This window comes from Megalopta genalis, chromosome 3 (assembly GCF_051020955.1).
Source record: "Megalopta genalis isolate 19385.01 chromosome 3, iyMegGena1_principal, whole genome shotgun sequence".
NCBI classification, from domain to species: domain Eukaryota; kingdom Metazoa; phylum Arthropoda; class Insecta; order Hymenoptera; family Halictidae; genus Megalopta; species Megalopta genalis.
The window spans coordinates 34,241,973-34,261,573 of record NC_135015.1 but is presented as its reverse complement, the minus strand read 5'-3'; the positions used below and the strand labels follow the sequence as shown (position 1 = coordinate 34,261,573).

The 19,601-nt window shown below is 41.4% G+C and overlaps 1 protein-coding gene across 3 annotated transcripts in view; it reads right to left on the bottom strand.

Annotated features, from left to right (window-relative positions):
• Window positions 1-19,601, bottom strand: part of LOC117229741 (fibroblast growth factor receptor homolog 1) — a 96,946-nt gene that overhangs the window by 24,557 nt on the left and 52,788 nt on the right. For all 3 annotated transcript variants that reach the window (XM_033486484.2, XM_033486463.2, XM_033486472.2), the window contains exon 2: window positions 235-377. In XM_033486484.2, coding sequence (XP_033342375.1) covers window positions 235-319 — 85 coding nt within the window. In that variant the 5' untranslated portion in view covers window positions 320-377. The remainder of the gene's footprint in view (window positions 1-234; window positions 378-19,601) is intronic.

Below are 19,601 nucleotides of genomic sequence, written 5' to 3'. Positions count from 1 at the left end.
CAATAATTTTAGTCGGTCGAACATAGCCTAATCATTTAGGCTACGTTTTATTTCATTTAGGCTACCATTTTCATAGCCCATTCCTACCTCGCCTAATCATTTAAAAAATAACCTTGACACAACAACTCGATTCTTGAACTCTATCTGTTGCGAACATCTCGCCGAATTAGGTCAACTTATGTTTCTCCAATTTTGCTCGTAATCTCGTCGATAAGGTGCGAGACGTTTACTCACCTAATCGAACCAGCTGTCCCTGCGTAGACCGATCGATCTGCAGGATCAGGAGTATCCCGATCATGAGATACTTTACGATCGCCATCCTGATTTCTTCGACGACAGGTAGCGGGTCTGGCTAGTGACGCGGCATTTGTGACTTTCTGAAACGGAACATGGAAAGATTTGTTTATTCTGTGTCTGTCTCTGGTGGTTCGATGACGGGATCGGCTGTTTTGGGAAACGGGCGGAAACGCGTCGAAAACAGGGTCGAAGGACAAATAATTTTCTCGCCCCGCTCCGATCGGGACATTCGATCCCTTATTTACTACTGTGGACACAAACATTTTTCTTCGTCTGCTTTCCCAACACGAACATGAAATGTCATCTTGTAAACAATATTTGCATTGGGCGCGTTCACACACCTGTTACTGTTCATTAAATCTGATGGTAAACAATATTTTGTTAAATACGTCAGTAGCCTTGTCGCTGCTGCTTACTAGTTTTTATGCTAAACAATAATTCATTAAATAGTTTTTGCTCGTTGCTCTTGTGGGCAATTGAATTTTTTAAAATGTTTATTCAGAATATAGATATTTTTTATTATATTATATATATTATATTATATATATATATAATAAAATATATATATATATATATATATATATATATATATATAAATAAATATAAATATTGTATATATCATACATATAATATACACATAATATACGTATATAAATATAATTTCTGACAGAAATGTAACAAAGTATGTTAGTTTGATATACTAACACACTTTATATTTGCAATATAAAATCGTATCGTTCAAGTTACCTATTATTTATAGCAACGAAAAACTTATAAAACATCTCAGACAATTTTCGTTTCTCATATCAGAACGAAAGAGGATCGTGCAAACAATTTTCTGATAGGTGAAAGTAACGTATAAGCCGACAGGTTTTGAAAATGGAGACGAAATGTTCGTAGACTCGAGGAGGGGGTGTGTCCTAGTGTCATAGTCCGTGCACGTGATCTATGAGGATCGAAAGTGCATCGTGAGGATGTACCGGACGTGTTCTGGTGCAACGAAATCCAGGTCTGGTTTCGAGACCCCGAGGAGCAGCCCCGGCCATGTGTTTCTCTAAGGCCGGCCGTGGCACGGTCTATTATTCTTTACGGGGACACACCGTGCACCCGATAGTACACCATAAAATATCCTGTCGGCCGTGGGCTGCCTCGTTCGCCAACCGATTTATGACAATTCGCTGTGATGGCGAAAAAAGGGGCGCCCGCGATTCTGATGTTACTTTATTGGACCCCTTAGAAACCGGTCCCCGTGGTTACTTTTAAACGCCTCTATTTATAAAGATACTGGCTGGCTAGGGTTCCCATCGATCCTCGCTGGAAACACGCGGTCTCGGATCCATTGAAATTATTACTATTCTTTCGTCGATTAGAACTTCGCTTCGTTCATTTCGAAATACAGGACTGCGCGCGACAGTGACCCACGCAAAAATGTTCCATAAAAATAACCTCTTGATACTCGATAATGTTTTTTTAGAACTAAACCGAATGACCGGGATTTTGTTTTGAGACGATGGGACAATGGGTTAAATACTCCTTTTTATTATTATTACTTGGAATGAGCTATTATTATATTATATATTTATTATATTATTATTAGCTATTATTACTTGGAATGAAACACAAGAAAATAAGTAAAATTCTTGTCATAAGTGCATAAAATCCACGTTTACGAATTTGATGTATTTGAATGAATCAATTTTTGGATTAAGTCTAATAAACTGTCGAAGAAATAATTTCCTAAGAAAATAATTAAAGAATTAAAAAATTAAAATAATTCTGCTATAAAATTTTTCCTTTTATTCGAAGCATTGAAATTCCTCGGAGATTTATTTGCTTTTCTATGCACACTTAGGAAAGGGCGGAGATAGCTATATATTTACATACTATATTCACTAAAAAGTTTACTATGATTATGATAGCTATAAAAGATCAGCTGTTCTTGAGACCAATATCTCGGGCACCGTAGTCTCGCCGGAGCCTCTTCGAATTACCATCGACGATGATTTTTCTTAATCGGTAAACGTTAATCGCACGCTACGCGGCTTCGGCTCATTGGCCGGAACGGGAACAAAACATATTAGAGCTCGTTAGACGGGCATAAAAACAATTGTAACCTGTCCGAGCCCATCGGGAGAAGTTATCTGTATTATCAATAAGCCAGCGAACCGGTCCACTTTATCTCGACCCCACCTGATTGAAAATTATTATACGGTTCTTGTGTGTGTGTGTGTGTGTGTGTGTGTTGACCCGCGGTTATGAGGATCGCGCGCGCACGCCGCCGCCTAATCTAATTCCCGGCACGACGCTATAAACATGGAATTAACGAGGCCGGAACCGCGACAGTTCCTGCCCAACCGGGGCCAGATTGAAAATAGTTTCAACGATTCCGTGCGATCTGCGTTCCGTAAATCGAGCCGGATAAACCGCCTCGAAAATGTCCCATGGAACACGCTGCGCGCCACTGAAACTCTATGTCCTATTGTTCCATCATTTCTCCGGCTCGCGGGCCTTGTGATTGCAATGTACGAGCATCGAGTCTCTTCGTCCGGCGAATTTATGTCGAACGAGTCCTCGGGTTCTTGCGATTTTTCTTACGTTTAATCAAGCTTGAACTTCTACCAAGAATCTGCTATCATTGAAATTTATAATGATAATTCGTTGCAATTAAATTTTACAGAAAAAAATCTACTATGCTCGGTTTCACTCCTTTTTAAAATTGATTGCGATTTAAATTTCTGTTAACGATCCACTGTAATTTCAGTTTATTATCAAAATTCATTATAATTGAATTTCACCCCTATTTAAAATTAATTACAACATAATTTGCTATCAAAAATTTACTGGTATTTGAAATATTATAATTTAAAAGTTCTATTTATAAATTCCTACGGAGAATCTGCTAAAATTTCATCTTCTATTAAAAACGTACGATATTTTAAGTTTATAATAAAAATTCATAATAATTCACGTCACTCCTGCTTAAAGTCGATCAATTTAAATCTCACGTTCCAAGCAGACTTCGGGCAGTTTATTTTCATAAATTCACCGCAACGTTTCGTAATTGTTACATCGATCTCCACCATGTTGACGCAAATTTAATTCCATAAGGCTATCGATACAAGAAAAATGAATACACTCGGGCTCAATTTGCAACAAGTTCTTCTAACAGCCAAAAACGACTTCCACGGATTAAAATCCACGAGATCACGTGCACGTTCTCCGCTAGCTGCTACGAGATGTATACTAAATGATCCGTGCAAGGTTCTGCCGTGGCCATAAAGTGGCGCACACCCCATAGGCTATCCAGAAAATCAAGGAACACAGCTTCGGTCTCGGGCAAGCGGTTTTAGAGCAGTTTCCCTGGTTCCGCAATTAGCAGCGTTATCAGCGCCTCCAATTAACGGAACAATGAAGCTAATGCCGTTTCCGTGTCGACGATAGCGCCGACTCGCACCATCTTGGTCCCAGAAAAGTGGAAACACGGGCGAACCCGCGTTTTTATCCGCTTCCAGCCATAAAATCCGCTTCACACGGGACTGAACGCGGAGAACGATTGATTTACACGCTTTCGACGGTGAAAAGCCCTTTGCCTCGGCCGGGGCCTCCCCACGAGGGCCCATTTCCACGGTGCCCGTCGGTGACCGTCTCTTTCGATATCTTGGAAGATCTACGCGGCACCCGGTCACCGCAGCCCGTGCCCCCCCCCCCATACAAATTGAATGAAATCGCTGGAACCTGTTCTACCCTCGACCACCCGTAATTATAGTGACGTAGGTCGGGAATTTGGTGGCGTTCCAGGCTGTAATTTGAAGGTCGACACCGACGACCGTCTCCCCCCGGTGTTTTATTGAACCGCGCCGGAGAATTAATTACCCCGATACGCCCCTGACTCGCCCCTTTTACCGAGTTACTATTTTGTGGCAGAAAATTGTATCACGCTCCGGTGCCCGATCGTGCCGGTTTATTTGCCCGGTGTCACTTCGCTCGGCTCGTAATTACGGTGTTCAGCTCTGTGGGAACGCAAAAGTGGAAATTAAATGTCCGTAGGAAATTAAATCCGAGCGGCTTTCTGCGAACGACGTCCGATCGGATTTTTGGAGCTGCGAGGCAGATTAACCGCTGGCAAAAGTCGATCTTCTTTTATTAACAGACTGCAGATCTTTCATTCTTCCTGTTGTATGTTATAGTTTCTATATCATAAATTATATCATGGTAGACCGAATTTACAAATCCCACAAATTGAAGCTGAAGGGTTGATTATATAGAAATAATATTATTGTAATAATATTCAAAAATTTAAAAAAAGAAAAATGAAATTAAGAAATTAAGGACACTATTTTTATAGAAAATTATACAGGATGTCCCAAAAATGTCTCGCAATCCGAAAGTGGCGGATTCCTCAGCTCATTTGAAGCAACTTCCTCCTTCACAAAAATTTTCTCCGCGGCGCCGTTAACGAGTTATCAACGAAAAACAGTGACCAATGAGAGGCAAGCTCGGCTGGCGCGAGGCGACCGAGTCAATGAGCGAAACTGGGCTTCGCGCGCTGGTTGGCTGAGCCGCCTCGCGTCAACCGTACTCGATTCTTATTGGTCACTGTTTTTCCTTAATAACTCGTTAACGGCGCCTCGGAGAAAATTTTTGTAAAGGAAGAAGTTGCTTCACATAATCCGAGGAATCCGCCATTTCCGGATTGCGAGACATTTTTGGGACACCCTGTATGTTATATATTTCATAGAATTACATGTTGCATAGAATTTAAATTTAGCACATCTGCATTTGCCATAAATGCATAGAGATCCGCGGTCCGGCGAATGCAATGATAAGATAGGATAAAGACGAGATAAGAATCGTGAAAAATTTCACGATAAATATCGCGCGTCTCGTCGCGGCACGCATAGCGTTCGATCGTTCGAATTCCGATCCGACTCGGCTAATTTTTGGAAGTCCGAAGATTTTTCCCCCCGAGGGGGGAAAAAAATTCTTCGAGGCCGTGTTCGTTCCGCCGCGGCTGCGGCCGGACTTTTCGAAAAAGCACGGGTCTCCAGCCTCGCGTTGGCGATCAGCCAGGCCCGAAAACGCGTTCGTCCGAATCGGGGAACGGCCTCGGACGTGCCAAATTGAAACACGTCCCTGAATGCACGCGGCGTTCACGCACGTGCTGCGCCGACCGCGGCCGCATATAATACGCATAATGCCGCGGAGGCGACGCGCGGGGACGAGAAACGAGCGTCGTCGTAAATTTTTATAGACCAGGGGCGTGTCGATCGATCGTACATCATTGCCTCGCCGCCTCTTTCGCCGCGCCGCGCCGGTGCCGCGGCCGACGCGTTGTAAAATAAGTTGTTACACATTCGCCGCGAAATTGTTTCGACGAGCAACACGCGCTCGCGCGCGCGCGCGACCGGCCGAGTTTATTTTCTGCCCGTGGAAAATTACGCGGCCAACCTTGCGCGCCCCGAGCATAATAAAACGACTAATTGACTGGACGGCTCGGAAAATAATGTAATTTATGAATCGCGCGCGTGCAACGTGAAATTAATGGGAGGTTGCGCGGATCGCGGGAAAAGTCACGCCTCCGACACGTACCGGTCGAATGCAATTAACGGAAAAAGCGGCGGCCGAATGGTCTTGCTGCGATCCAATCGGAAATCAACGGCAGAAGCTATTCCCTGGGAAATTTATTGCTTGCCGGGAAATAAAAACTGCGATTGGAGTGCGATTGAAACTTGCACGAGGGAACATGTAACATCTAGACCGCACATGATTTTCTAATTTTTTCTTATTAATTTCCTAGTTCTTTGGGAAGCGGTAGTAAGTGGAATCTTATTTTCAATGGTATCAAACGGTTTAATTAATTTCATTGGAAAGATTGAATTTAAACGGTACGTAAAATCTTGTTAATATTAGTATGTAATATTGTTACAATCCTTTAATTATCATCTTAAATATAAAATTCTCATAATCATTAAAGTAATTCCAGTTCCCAATTATAGTTGCTAATAAGACTGTTATAAAATAAAAAGAAATAATATTAAAACTGAAATAAAAATTGAAATTAAAAATTAATAAATATTGCATTCGATGCAGTATTTTTTAAAAGTTGTTTCTGTGAATTTTTCTCGAATACAAAGAAGTAAAAATCCCTCTGAAACTTATGGCTAAAAATCCGTCAACCTACGAGAGGCAACCCTCGGAGGTTCAAAGGGCCAAGATTTATTTTTCCGACGCCATCCGCAGACCTTTTCCGAAATTATCTTCGATGGGTGCCGATTGTTTTCCTTCAGACATACTAACGACCGACGGAGCCTCTAAGAAAACACACCGAAACTCGAGAGAAAAAGAAAATCATGAATCCTGGCGACGATTAATATTCTCTCCAGGGGTGGGAAAGTCTAACGGATTCACAAGGGGGTGGAACTCGAGGACGGTCACCTGTTCGATGGAAACTACCATAAAGACGACCGCTTTCCGCCTACGATCTCCGTCTTTCACCCATTATTTTTTCTCTGCTGAAGAAATTCTTGTGAAGTTACCCCTGGGGTTAGGGACGCGAGGCGTCTTTGGGAGTCAAGTTTCACGTTTTCGCGGACCTTTTGGTTTTCCCATGGAGCAAACATGGTCGCCAGATTGTCGGAGGCTCGTTTTCGTTGGGACAGGAGGAAGGTGTTGAGAACCTGTTGAACACTTGTTGCACACGATTTTTATTTCAGTTTTTATCTACGATTTTTAGAACTTGCGTCATTAAATGTTTAGAGAATAAAAATAGAGAATACAAAATTATAGGGAGTAAAGCATATAATTTAATAATAATTATAATCTAGTATAAATTTTAATTTAGTAAAGATTACAATTTAGTATGGATTATAATTTAGTAAAGATTATAATTTAGTATAGATTATAATTTAGTAAAGATTATAATTTACTGTAGATTATAATTTAGTAAAGCCTATAATTTGCTAAAAATTAAAATCCTGTCGAATATTTACAGAATAATTGCAGAATATTTTCTATGTTTGAAATTAAATATTGTGCATGTTTTTTAACGCAGTGTTTTTGGTGAACATTACAAGCAGCAGTCGAATAAATCGTTGTAAAAATTATTATGGAACAAAATTAAATCGACGAACCATGGAAAAACGCTATATTCTATAATTTTTATTCAAATCGATTATTTTCCGAATTAATACCTGGACAAATAAATTTTTATTCGTATAACAAATAACCTCTGTAATAAACATATATTCTTACTCGATTGGATATCTTGGAAATTTCGCCTAACTCTGATGGACAGTCGGCCAGGACGAAAGTCGCCGATCATCCCCCGAGGAATGTAAATTTGGTTAGTGGCAGGATCTTTAGGCGGACCACCCGAGGGGTTAGGTTCACTTAGCATAAGTTTCGTGGATGGGCAGGTCCTCCCGGCGAGATTTGTCGAAGGAAATCGGCTGATTTACGCGCGGTGTGCCGCATCAAAGCGGCCCGTCCGCGGCTCTTCAGAATTTATTCCACCCTACCGCGACAATTAATGACGCTGCTCGTGTATCAGGCGTCGCGCGTCGTCGGTTCGATGGCTGCGGACAAATTGAACGGATGGTAGTCATCTGGTAAACGGCAGTGAAAAATTCCGTGGCTACTATTTTATCGCCAGATACCTCTTTCCCTAAAAAGATCCCCCAAATAGCCCGACCTTCGAATATTTTCTTCAAATTTCACCCGAAGACCTAAATCTATGCTACCAATTTTACAAAATCTACTGGCAATAATGTGACTTTTATAACAAAAATACAATTTTTCTGGGTCAATCGCAAGGAATATCGGAAAAATTAGTTCTCAAAATATCGAAAGAGGGAAGGGGGTGAAATTTTATCCTGAGCAACTCGTGAGCGTTAAATGATTTTAACGTCTCAGATTTCATTTACTAATTTGTATCATTAACGTATGAAATCTAGTGACACTATAGTTATTGATAGACGGTTGATTTTTATGCAAAATAAAAATTGTCTAAATTGATTATCAGAAACAGGAGACAAATGAATAAGTTTTAATGTAATAAATACATTTTAACAAGTAGAAAATAATATAAAAATATTTCCAAATGCTTCTCGCGGCTTTGCTATCTTCTTTTTGATCTAGTCATTTTAGTCGATAATTTATTTCGCAATGAAAAGAACGAGAAGAATTGCCGAATCGATTCGGTGCAATATTCGAAGAATTTCGTCGATTACCGTTTATCCCGCCGCACAAATGTTGATTTACTGCATCGATCGATTGGCAACGGCGCGGGAACGTAAAAAACGGCCGCTGAAACTTCGGAGCCGCGCGTGGGCGGCGAATTAAATCTCGGTCTGGCTTACTATTAACATCCCATTAAGTATTCCAAAACAACGGGATAAACGTATGCCTCCTAGATCCGGGGATCGATAGGACGAATTATAATAAAGACACCGGGGCGACGGTTCTACCCAATCGAACAGGTGAAAAGGGCGAGGCAACCGGCGCGCTGGCAATAGGGACCTTAGATCAACGTTACTAACCGTGAATAGCTCTTTAATCTTATCAGATAGACGAGGGGGAGACGAAGTGTGTGTAGCGTAGCGCGACAGGATCGAATACATTATCCTATTTGGAGGCAGATCTACGGTCAGAGAATTTAACGCTCGATAAACCGTGGACGCATAAATTGGAAGCCGAAATATTCCATTTCCGTGACGCCATAATCGTGAGTGACTCGCCTCTCATCGTCCTATCGAAAATTGAAATTTCATTTCTGTTCGGTCGCGTTCATGTTGCTCGGTGATATTAGTTGTTGGAGGATCGATACACTTTTATGTTCACACACTATGTGTGCGGAAGAGGTGTTAATACCTTCTTGAAAAATTTGATCCCTCTGTGAAATCTTAAAAAACCTCGTTATGTCTATAACAAGTTATCAGAATCTTATTTATTAAATTCAATGTTTAGTAATTGAATTGATGATTTAATAACTGAATTGATGATTTAATAATTGAGTTGATAATTTAATAATTGAATTGATGATTTAATAATTGAGTTGATAATTTAATAATTAAATTGATGATTTAATAATTGAATTGGTGATTTAATAATTGAGTTGATAATTTAATAATTGAATTGATGATTTAATAATCGAATTGGTGATTTAATAATTGAATTGGTGATTTAATTGAGTTGATAATTTAATAATCGAGTTGATAATTCAATAATTGAATTGATGATTTAATAATTGAATTGCGGATTTAATAATTGAGTTGATAATTTAATAATTGAATTGATGATTTAATAATTGAATTGGTGATTTAATAATTGAGTTGATAATTTAATAATTGAATTGATAATTTAATAGTAAGATTGATCATTTAGTAATTAGATTGATAACTTAATAATTTAATATGTCACAAGTATTGATTTTTTTATTAATAGTATCGTTTTTTTAATTAACAACCAAGGTTACGAAATCCAGGAAGGGAGCAACAAGCGATCTGAAAACCATGTATACTACTCTTTAACGTCACGCTGCTGGCGACAGAAATAAAATTAGTCGCTGTGACCAATACGTTAATTAACAAGCTCCTCCTCCTAGCACCGCGAACGCTACATAATCCAGAAACTGAATAATCAGAAACTCAAAAACGGCGTCTATTACTCCGTATAATCTCGTTGCCAGTCGCAAACGGTGTCCCACAGAGAGGCCCCACTTTAATCCAACAGAGCCATTCCTCTTCCCGAGAAATCCACGAAATTCGTAGGCAGGACCCCGATCAAACATTTAATAGGGATAAACATGATTAATCGAGGCCCGAGACTCAGGTGTTCCCGAAGGAGCAGGAGGTGTAAAGTCGTAAAGAATGGGTCCGATTTCGGAGGACAAAGCGGCCTGCTCCCTTCCACCTGACCGAATTTATGAACTGATTCGTATGCAGTGGGGGGGGGGCGGGCGCGGGGGCGGGGTGGTGGCTCTCGTTGTGGTCGCGTTTTCTTTCTTTTCTTTGGTATTCTAATCGAAGTCGTTACGTTTAGGCTCTCGCGGCTCGGAAAGCTCGTTCACCCACCGCGTCGGTGTTTCATCAAAGGGGAAACCGAAATGGGAGAACGAAAGGGTGGGCAGCGTAGGTACGGTCTGGTTTTCTGGAAGGCTGGGCTCCTGTGAACCGTGCCCAGGGCCCATAAATCCTTAACCATAAACCGGAGAACGGGGTGAGCCGTAAACCGGAAGCACGTGCTCGACGGGAACGTCCCTCGTGTCCGTGTGTCACTGCTTCACGCGAGGACGCGCGCGTGAATCCTTTATCCTCGCGAGCCTGATTTTCAAGGACACCGAAGTTCCATGCATTTTTCAATCGTTGCACTCACGGTTGTATCGTGGAGAAGGTGATTAAAATTCTACTCGTTGAAATACGCTGCTAGAAAAATATTATAGCGTAGACAAATTTTGGATGAAGATCGGTCAACTTCGATTGACGACAACTCCGCGAAAAATCATCGCGGGATGATGATCTCTTTTTTAAATTAAAGCTTGAAACCTCCGCTTCAAGACCATATTTTTATATTTTAAGTTTGACGAACACTCGCCATCGCAAGCTCTTAAATGCGAGGCCATGTTCGTCACATTGAAAATTGCCAAGGTTTGTGATTTTTATAAATAGAATCCGCTGTCTAGCGATTGATTCGAGAGACGAATAGTTCAAAAGCATCGTCATTCCTTTAGAATGTCGAATAATATGTGCGCGTGTCATTTTTCGTTTTGCATTTCCATTGTAACGAGGCTTTTTACGCCCCGCTTGATTTTCGACTTTCGCGGTACAGTTAATCATCGGCGCACAGAACGAGGTCACCGTAGAAAGAGAACGAATTTGAATGGTAAAATGTATTCTTGCGAGTTGACGATTCCATTCAGTGTTCCCGGTTCGCTTGGGTCCTTTGTGCGGTTTTTGCGCGTCCACGCCGCGAGCAGCTCGCTCTTGAACACCTTTAGAGAGCAGGTTTTCAGAGCTGACACCTCGACCGCTGAGAAGTTTCCTTCCGGGAGGGGGAAAAAATCGCGTCGTCGAACAATTCCTCACAATCAAACGATGATTCAGTGCAGCGTGGATAATCGTTGTCTGCTCCAGCCAGCTGGCAACTATAATAACAATTCCGGCTTTCAAAGTCAACATGCGCGAGCTGCCATAACGCTATGACCGCGCAACTTTCCTCTGAACGTTATATTTTCAAACTGCTTTGTATCATAACAAATTCCCACGCGTTGCACAAAAAAGAATAATCTCCTGGTCCAATTTCGAATTTTAAAAAAACGTCTTCGCATTTCAAGCTAATTTCTCTCTTCGATCAGCTTCGATTCATTCGGATTAGGCTTGTGGATCTTCGTGCAAAATTCTTTGATTTCCAAACGAATCTATGATCCCAATTTCAAAAGTTCCATTATTATATTGCCCATTTTATGCAACTGGTAAAATAGTAAAAACATTTAAAGAATTTAAAGACACCGTTCTATTATTCTAGACTTTTTAAAATGATTGAGAAAAGAGATAAACGGCACCGTAGTTCCCGCGTATCTTTCAATCGACGAAGACAATGTTCATTTTGCATAGAAATCGTTGCGATATTCGTTATCGCATCGGTTTCCTAAGCTCCAATTAGTGCGATTTTCATCCAGCCGAGTCACGGGCCGTCTCGCCGAGAAAATGATCCCCGGAACAGGTTGACGCAGGTTAGTGTTATCCGAAAATATCCGGAAGGGTGTCGATTCTTAAACTAAGCCGCTTACCAGTACCGGGGATATCCGTTCCAACCCCGCGAGACTACACAGAAAGTTGCAGTGTCTGTGGCGTGGGTGGTCCGAACCGTCTCCGTGGCTCGACTTCACCGAAAACAAAATAAATAACTGGTCCATTTGACTTCAGCCTTCAGCCTCCGCCACAATATGTTTCTACGCATTTCGTTCCCTTCCCTGATACAATTCCGACGTGGATCTTTATTATTCTCTACGCCCCCTTCATAAGAGAGAATTCGGTTTTATGTGCTTCCTAATTACGTAGGATGATTACGGTGCAATTATTTAACCGCCCGCATCGGAATGGCGACGACGAGCCACCAAAATATATTATTCTACGAAAGAATTTTTACGCTATTAAAATTTATATCCGATAGGTTTTTAAAGATGCAAGTTATCAGATAGACAAGGTTAATGTTATTAATATTATTTTCATAGAATATATCAGAAATTATAATCATAGAAAATGGAAATGCTATTGCAGTTCTTTTAAAGACAATTTCATATTTATAATAAAAATCCCTCCAAATTGAAATCGCTACTGTTTAAAATAAATTAAGTTCTATTAAAGATCTATGATTTTAAATGTATAATAAAATATCATTGTAATCCAATTTTAAAATTAATTACAATCTAGATCGCTGTTAAAAATCTATTACAATTTCAAATTTAGAATAAAATGTCGTTATAATCCAACTTTACGTGAAAAATCTATTACAATCAACTTCACCCCTATTTAAAATCAATTACAATCTAGATTTCTATCAAAAATCTACTGCAATTTAAAATTTCTATAGAGAGTACTAAAATTTAAGCTTCTACTGTAACATTTGCGCGCGTACAGGAGCATGTCCGAGCGTTCGAGCTATGTTTTCATTGGAAAGGAAAAGCACGAAAGTAGGAATGATACGAAACACGGACAGCCTAAAAGCGAAGCAGTGAATCACAAGGTACCCTATCGAGAACTCCACAAACAGAATCCATCGTTAATTCCGTGGTATAAAAGCGCTGCTATCGCAAAGCGGTTCCCGACCTTCCGATCTCTGCCTCTGTTTTTATGGACCGAACCACTATTTCCGACTATTCCTTCGATTTTTTACGAGGCGCCGCTTAAAAGCGTCGCTTGAAAATGCGCGGGTACGAGAAGTAAAACGCGATCGGTGTTAAATTCTCTCGCGGCCCGAGAGATCTATGGTTCTCTTTGTTCTAAAAAGTAAATGACGCGACACCTTTCTTTCCCCGTCTGGTCGTTTCAAAACGAACGACTCTCGCCGGTCTGAGAGCTTTTTACCAGTTAATTAACACCAGGTTTACGGAACACTGAGAGCAGCTGTTTTCGTAGAAAATAACAAGCACACATTTGTCCAGACATTTATCGATTTTACATTATTATGATACAAGAAACAAATTCATTAGAATAAATTCCAAAGAGATTGATCTTTGTAATCTCAATAATCGCGGGTTTAAACAACTTGAAACGTGTCAAAATGACGCGCACCGCGTAAACCTATGCGGTGTTAATGCAGTTTTAATTTCTTTTTCCATCTTACCTCAAACAGAAACCCTTTTCTCACTTTCCCACTAAGTTTGCTCGAACTATTATTTGGTTTAGCATTCTAGAATGGAGATACCGAGGCGTATCGAGGAATTTCTTCTAATTTAATATCTCGAGCTCAGCGCTCCGGGTTCCTTCTTTCGGTTCGAATTCGGCCAGAAAGCTCGAATGTGACTTTTTCGGCGATCTTGTGCGTTCGCTCGAGAAAGGAGACTTTCGAGTTACACGTGACAACGCATTCCCCGGCCGTCGAGTGCACGGCAAATAGGCGAACGGCCTATTGTAAACAGAATGCCATCGGGGATGGACCGCGCAGGTTTCATTGTCGTGCACACGCGGCTGTGCGAAAGTTCGCGCGAAACGATTGTTGTTCGGTGGCTCGCCGTTTCTGTCGCGGGCGAAACCAGTCGCGACGGCGCGTTATTGCCGGATCGTGACTGCCTTTTCCGACCAGGAAAAAAGATGGCTGAACATTCGAAGGCTAATTGGTTCCGTTTAACGCTCCGCTGCTAAACGGTCAAGCCGCCGCTAACTCTATTGCTTCCTTAATTGTCGAATCTGCCGGCCGGTGCATTTTGCACAGCTGTTACGCGCGTCGATTTTCCCCACAGAATCGAAGTAATTTCATGGACACCACTCAAAATAGAAACGCTAAAATTTAGAGTGAATTGCATCTCGTTCAAACATCCTAGTAACATTCAGCTTGCTCGAATATATTGCAATGAAAGCGAATTTTGAAAATTAGTTAAAATTCTCCCTAATTTAGGGAAGGGAGGGAGATACGATTATTCGAATCTTGCATCTCGTTTCTATAATTATTGACAATCGGCAACTATAAAAAAAAAGCTGGAATAATTCTGGAATCTCCTTTTCTCGAATTGTCCATTTTCGTTTACAAAAAAAATTCGGGAGAATTTACTGCAATTCGTATCGAGCGCATGCGACCGACTCGACGTGTTAAGTGGTCAGAATGTAACTTCTTCAACATGCTAGACCACGAATATGTTAAAATCTCGAAATTGTGTGCGTCAAGCTGTAAAACGAGGTCGGTAGGTTACGTTTTCAGACGCGACTCCTGCGAGAAGATCGAAGGTGTCGGCTCCGTCCCATTCTCGGCCGTAATTCATTACACCGTTTCGGCCCGCTTATATTACACACACCGGGGTGCGGCTTGTTCGGCCTCCCCGGCCACCCTAATTTAATGCCGGTATTTAGTCTACGAGCCGCAGCACGCGCCAGAAAAGAAAGAAACAGCCCGATCTTATTCGTGGGCCGAAATTTAAAGCCGATCGTCGGAACGATTTCGATGTCGATGCTCCGACATGCGCGCACAGGGTGTTCCCGGACCCTTCGACGCCGTCATCTTTACATTGGCAAATTTTTCCGCTTCTGGGGAAGATCTCCTCGCGGGAGATCGAACCCGCGCGAGAAGATTCGAAGAATTAAGGAAATAATATTGCATTATTTTCAACACGATGAGACAATCGTAGTTCGCAATTCTCCGCAATTCTCTGACAATAGTCCGCGACCGAGGCTTTTTTACCGCGCTTCGATGCATCGAAGAGCGCAGAGTGGCGAGGAAAGAGCAACAAAGGAACGGCGAGCAAGCGCCGCGAGTGGTTCCCAAGTCAGTTCTGCTCCAGCCAGCGCACGTTCTTCCCGAGAAAACCGATCGACGGACGATCGACGGACGATCGGCTTGTATTTTCGCGGCGATCCCGGCTCGCGCCGTCGCCGGCTCCTACGAGGAGACATTCCGTTCGCAATATATAAATATTCCAGGGACGTGTTTCCCTTCCCTCCTCGCGAGGCTCGGCACGTTCCCAAAACGTATCGCTATGCGCATCACGGGATTTTCTATCGTCGCACGGCGATCGCGAGAACCGCCGAAGATGGCGAACCAGCGTCGGCCGAACATGGCGAATCCGTGGAGACACCGTGACATAGCCGGGGATGCTCAAAACGACCGGATCGAGGCCGTCGATCTCGAGAGCCTTTTGCGACCGGCCGACTCTTATGTAAGAACGATTTGACGAACCGCCGCGTCGCGGACGCGACAGAGACGTCCGACGATGCCCCGTTCGTGGAATCGATGGGACACGTCGGCCACGAGGCTAACTGTCCCCTGGAGCACCCTCGGGGATCCTTAAGGACTTTAATGGAGAGAGGAATGGCGGCTGCGAAGTTTCACGCGGTTTGTAATCGATACTTCGGCTTGTTCTTCGGTTCTTCAGGCTCGATGCTGCTCCTTCTTCTTCTTCTTTTGTTGAACAGACTTTTTACTTTTGTTCTGATGTTATTCAGGCTCTTCTGCTTTGTATTTTCTTGTTATTCGGATTCGACACTTCTTTGGACCCGATAATTCTTTTTATTCTGTTGTTATTCAGAGACTCGATACTTCTTCTTTTTATTTTGTTATTATTATTACCCGATACTTTTTCTTTTTATTCTGTTATTATTTAGACTCGATAGTCCTTCTTTTTATTCTGTTATTATTCAGACTCGATAGTTCTTTTTGTTCTGTTGTTATTCAGGCTCGACACTTCTTCTTTGTATATTTTCTTGTTATTCGGATTCGACACTTCTTTGGACCCAATAATTTTTCTTTTTATTCTGTTGTTATTCAGACTCGATACTTCTTCTTTTTATTTTGTTATTATTATTACTCGATACTTCTTCTTTTCATTCTGTTATTATTCAGACTCGATAGTTCTTCTGTTTATTCTGTTATTATTCAGACTCGATAGTCCTTCTTTTTATTCTGTTATTATTCAGACTCGATAGTTCTTTTTATTCTGTTATTATTCAGACTCGATACTTCTTTTTATTCTGTTAATATTCAGGCTCGATAATTCTTCTTTTTATTCTATTATTATTCAAACTTGATACTTCTTCAGACTCAATCCTCCTTCTTTTTTATTCTGCTGTTATGAATCAGAATCTTCTATAATCTGCTTGTAGAATACGCTTCACGTTTTCATTTTATGAAAACAAGCTAAATTCATGAATGTCTACGCTCGAATTTCAAGGACTCGTTGCTAATTAAATGGAAAGAAGGCAGAAAGAAGTCAACAATGCTTTCTCTTCGCCTCGCTCACAAATACAGTCAATGCTTTCTCCTCGTCTAGTTAACAAACGTCACCATGTACGATCCTAACACAATCTGAACTGAAGACGTCGATCGACAGATCCGAGAACTTCGCGCACCCTCGACAACGAATCCATCAGAGAAATCCCCTAAACGATTAGCAGCTCCCAACAAATTCCAACGAACCAAAAATTGTTCGTCACAGAAAAATCGTCGTGCGTTCGTTCCGCCGCGCCTGGCGAAGGGTCCTTCACCCTAATTGAAAATTTCAACAGTTCAATCGTGTTCCTCCAATCCGTTGGCTCGCGTGTGACAAGGGGCCGAGGGAAACGTATCAAGGATCACGATCTAAATCTCTAAGCGTCTTCTTGTCGCAGGGACAAGAAGAGGCGCCCTTCCCGCCCCGTTTAATGTGCACCTTTGCCTCGATACGTGAAGAGAGAAATAGAAAAAGAGAGAAAGAAAGAGAGAGAGGCTGAAAGAGGACAAGGAGAGAAGAGGAGAGAGAGAGCGCCGCGTTCGGGTGGCAGTTTAGCCGAGCGAGCGGCTAAAAAGGGACGCACGCTCTCTCGCCGATGGTACCCGCGTGAATAACAAAAGCCCGGTGGAACGTGCGTCGGTTCCGAAAGAGAACGAAGGGATCGGTGAACAGGGAAGTGCGCCGCGTGATAGTGGAATATTCATTCGAAGCCCACGATCGTCAACGCGATGAATTCACCGGCGAATTAACGAAGGAAAACGGTCCCCACGGGGACCATTTCTCGGCCTTCGCCGGGCAAGCCTCGTCGTCGTCGTCGTCCGAGCACAAAGGCCCTCTAACTCTACGGCCCTCTTTCATTCCCGTCGTTACTTCTGTGTTTTCTCTTTTTTTTCGAACGAGGTCGTAAATCAATGAAACGTTTTTCTTTTCCCGAATCAATGACGCAACGTTTCTTTTCAGGCTTTCGGGGGGCTCGGATCTCCTGCTCGCGCGCGCGTGCTGCTTCGTAATTGCTCGTAATTAGGGTTAGGAGTTCTATCGAATCCTTCTCTGCTTGTTTCTGATCAGCGGAGTTTATACATTTTTGATACGAATGAGTGGCTGAGATAGAAAATTGTGGAGAAAAGGAAACAGAAATTTTCTAGGATTTTATATTATCTCGAAAATGTTCCTTGCAAGTGGAGATATTATTATAAACTACGTCTGTAAAATCTAAATTCTCCATTAAAATTAGATCTTTTATTAACGGACATTAGGGTAGAATGCTGGAGTTTGATAATTTGGAATTTAATCATTATTAATGGTAAGTGGCGATGATGCCTGCAAATGATTTTCTGAACTCTGGGCGGAGTTTTAGCTTTTATTTAAGATTGGGTGCGGCAGGCATCCAAGGTGAAGCAAAGTTGTTTGCAAAAAGAACACAAGATTGCCTCGCCATAGAAAACTATCGTTTACTTAGTGACCACATTCGAAACCGTAGGAAAAATTGATGCGAGGCGTCTGATATTTGCCTTATCAATTCTCGTATCAACGTTTGCATAATGTTAGTCAAAATTAATGTCACATGCCAATGGCTATCGTCAATGCAAACTTCAACGATAAATTCTTGAATTTCGATATCAATTTACAAGTAAACACTTGATTTACTGTGTGACACTAACACTTGACTTTATACCTTATTTAAACATAAAATATAGTAACCTCGTTTAACGAAACGTGTGAGTTATAATAATAATATTTTATTCATGCATACGGGTTAAAGTGCTCTCTGCCACAAAAAGGAGGAATTCGAGGAAAGAGATTTTGTACAACCGGCGCACGAGTGCAATAAAAATAAAAATATTATATATAAATAAATATATCCGAATCATCTATGTTATGAATAACCCTGTACGGTACAGAGTCATTATTTACACTCGATATTCTGACCAGGAATCGGTCGAAATATTTTTTTTTATCAAATCTTCCACCTCTGGTTTACTCAAGTGAGGTTTATCATTGGAGTTATCACAGGTACGGTGCCCGCGGCTGCAGGTACGCATTCGAGCTATCGTAGTTTCCGATAGCGTTATCGGCCTAGCACAAGAACGACGGCGTGGCCCTTGCAGGGTGCATTTTTCTCGGAGGGTTCAAGTTCAAGCGGTAACAGTCTGGCTTCTGGTGCCGTTTCGCTCGAAAAATATTAAGGTAATTGAATATTATTCAATCCTCGTTCTTTCATTTTGTACACTTCTAATTTCATCCATTAATTAGATTATCCCAGACTACGACCATTTATTAAAATAATTATTTAATAAGAATAAGATATTGTTACAACAGCGATAGACTGTTTCATTCAGGAAATTAATTTCTACCTAAATTGTATTTCAGCTAATATCGAACCAATTTTTATCAGATTTTCGATTATATTATTAGCGATAATATACGATTTTCAATTTTATTATTGACTATTCTAATAGACTGTACAGGGAAAAGACAGGCTCCAGGGATTTTCAACCTCTGATCGAATTTTTCTCGAGTATCCGATCGAATGATTAAGATAGCTCTGCTGAGACAGCTTCATCGCATTTACATATGCCAATGAATCATTTTAAATGGATGTGCTGCGAAAGTACAGTATCGGGACACGACTTCTCAACCCCCCAATTTTCTCACTGTCTTTCAATCACACGATTTTTCCGATCGACAACACTATCGCGAACGTTTATTAAAGTAATCGTCCCTTGAGGGCACGTTCGAGTTATAATAGTACTATCTCGTATAAATTCACTGGATAAATATACGTGCCCAGCCCCCCCATTTCCTCTGCCTATATAATCATACGATTTTCTGGATACTTGCATAATTTCTCATTATGCAACGCGCTCGTATAAAACCGTACAATAATACA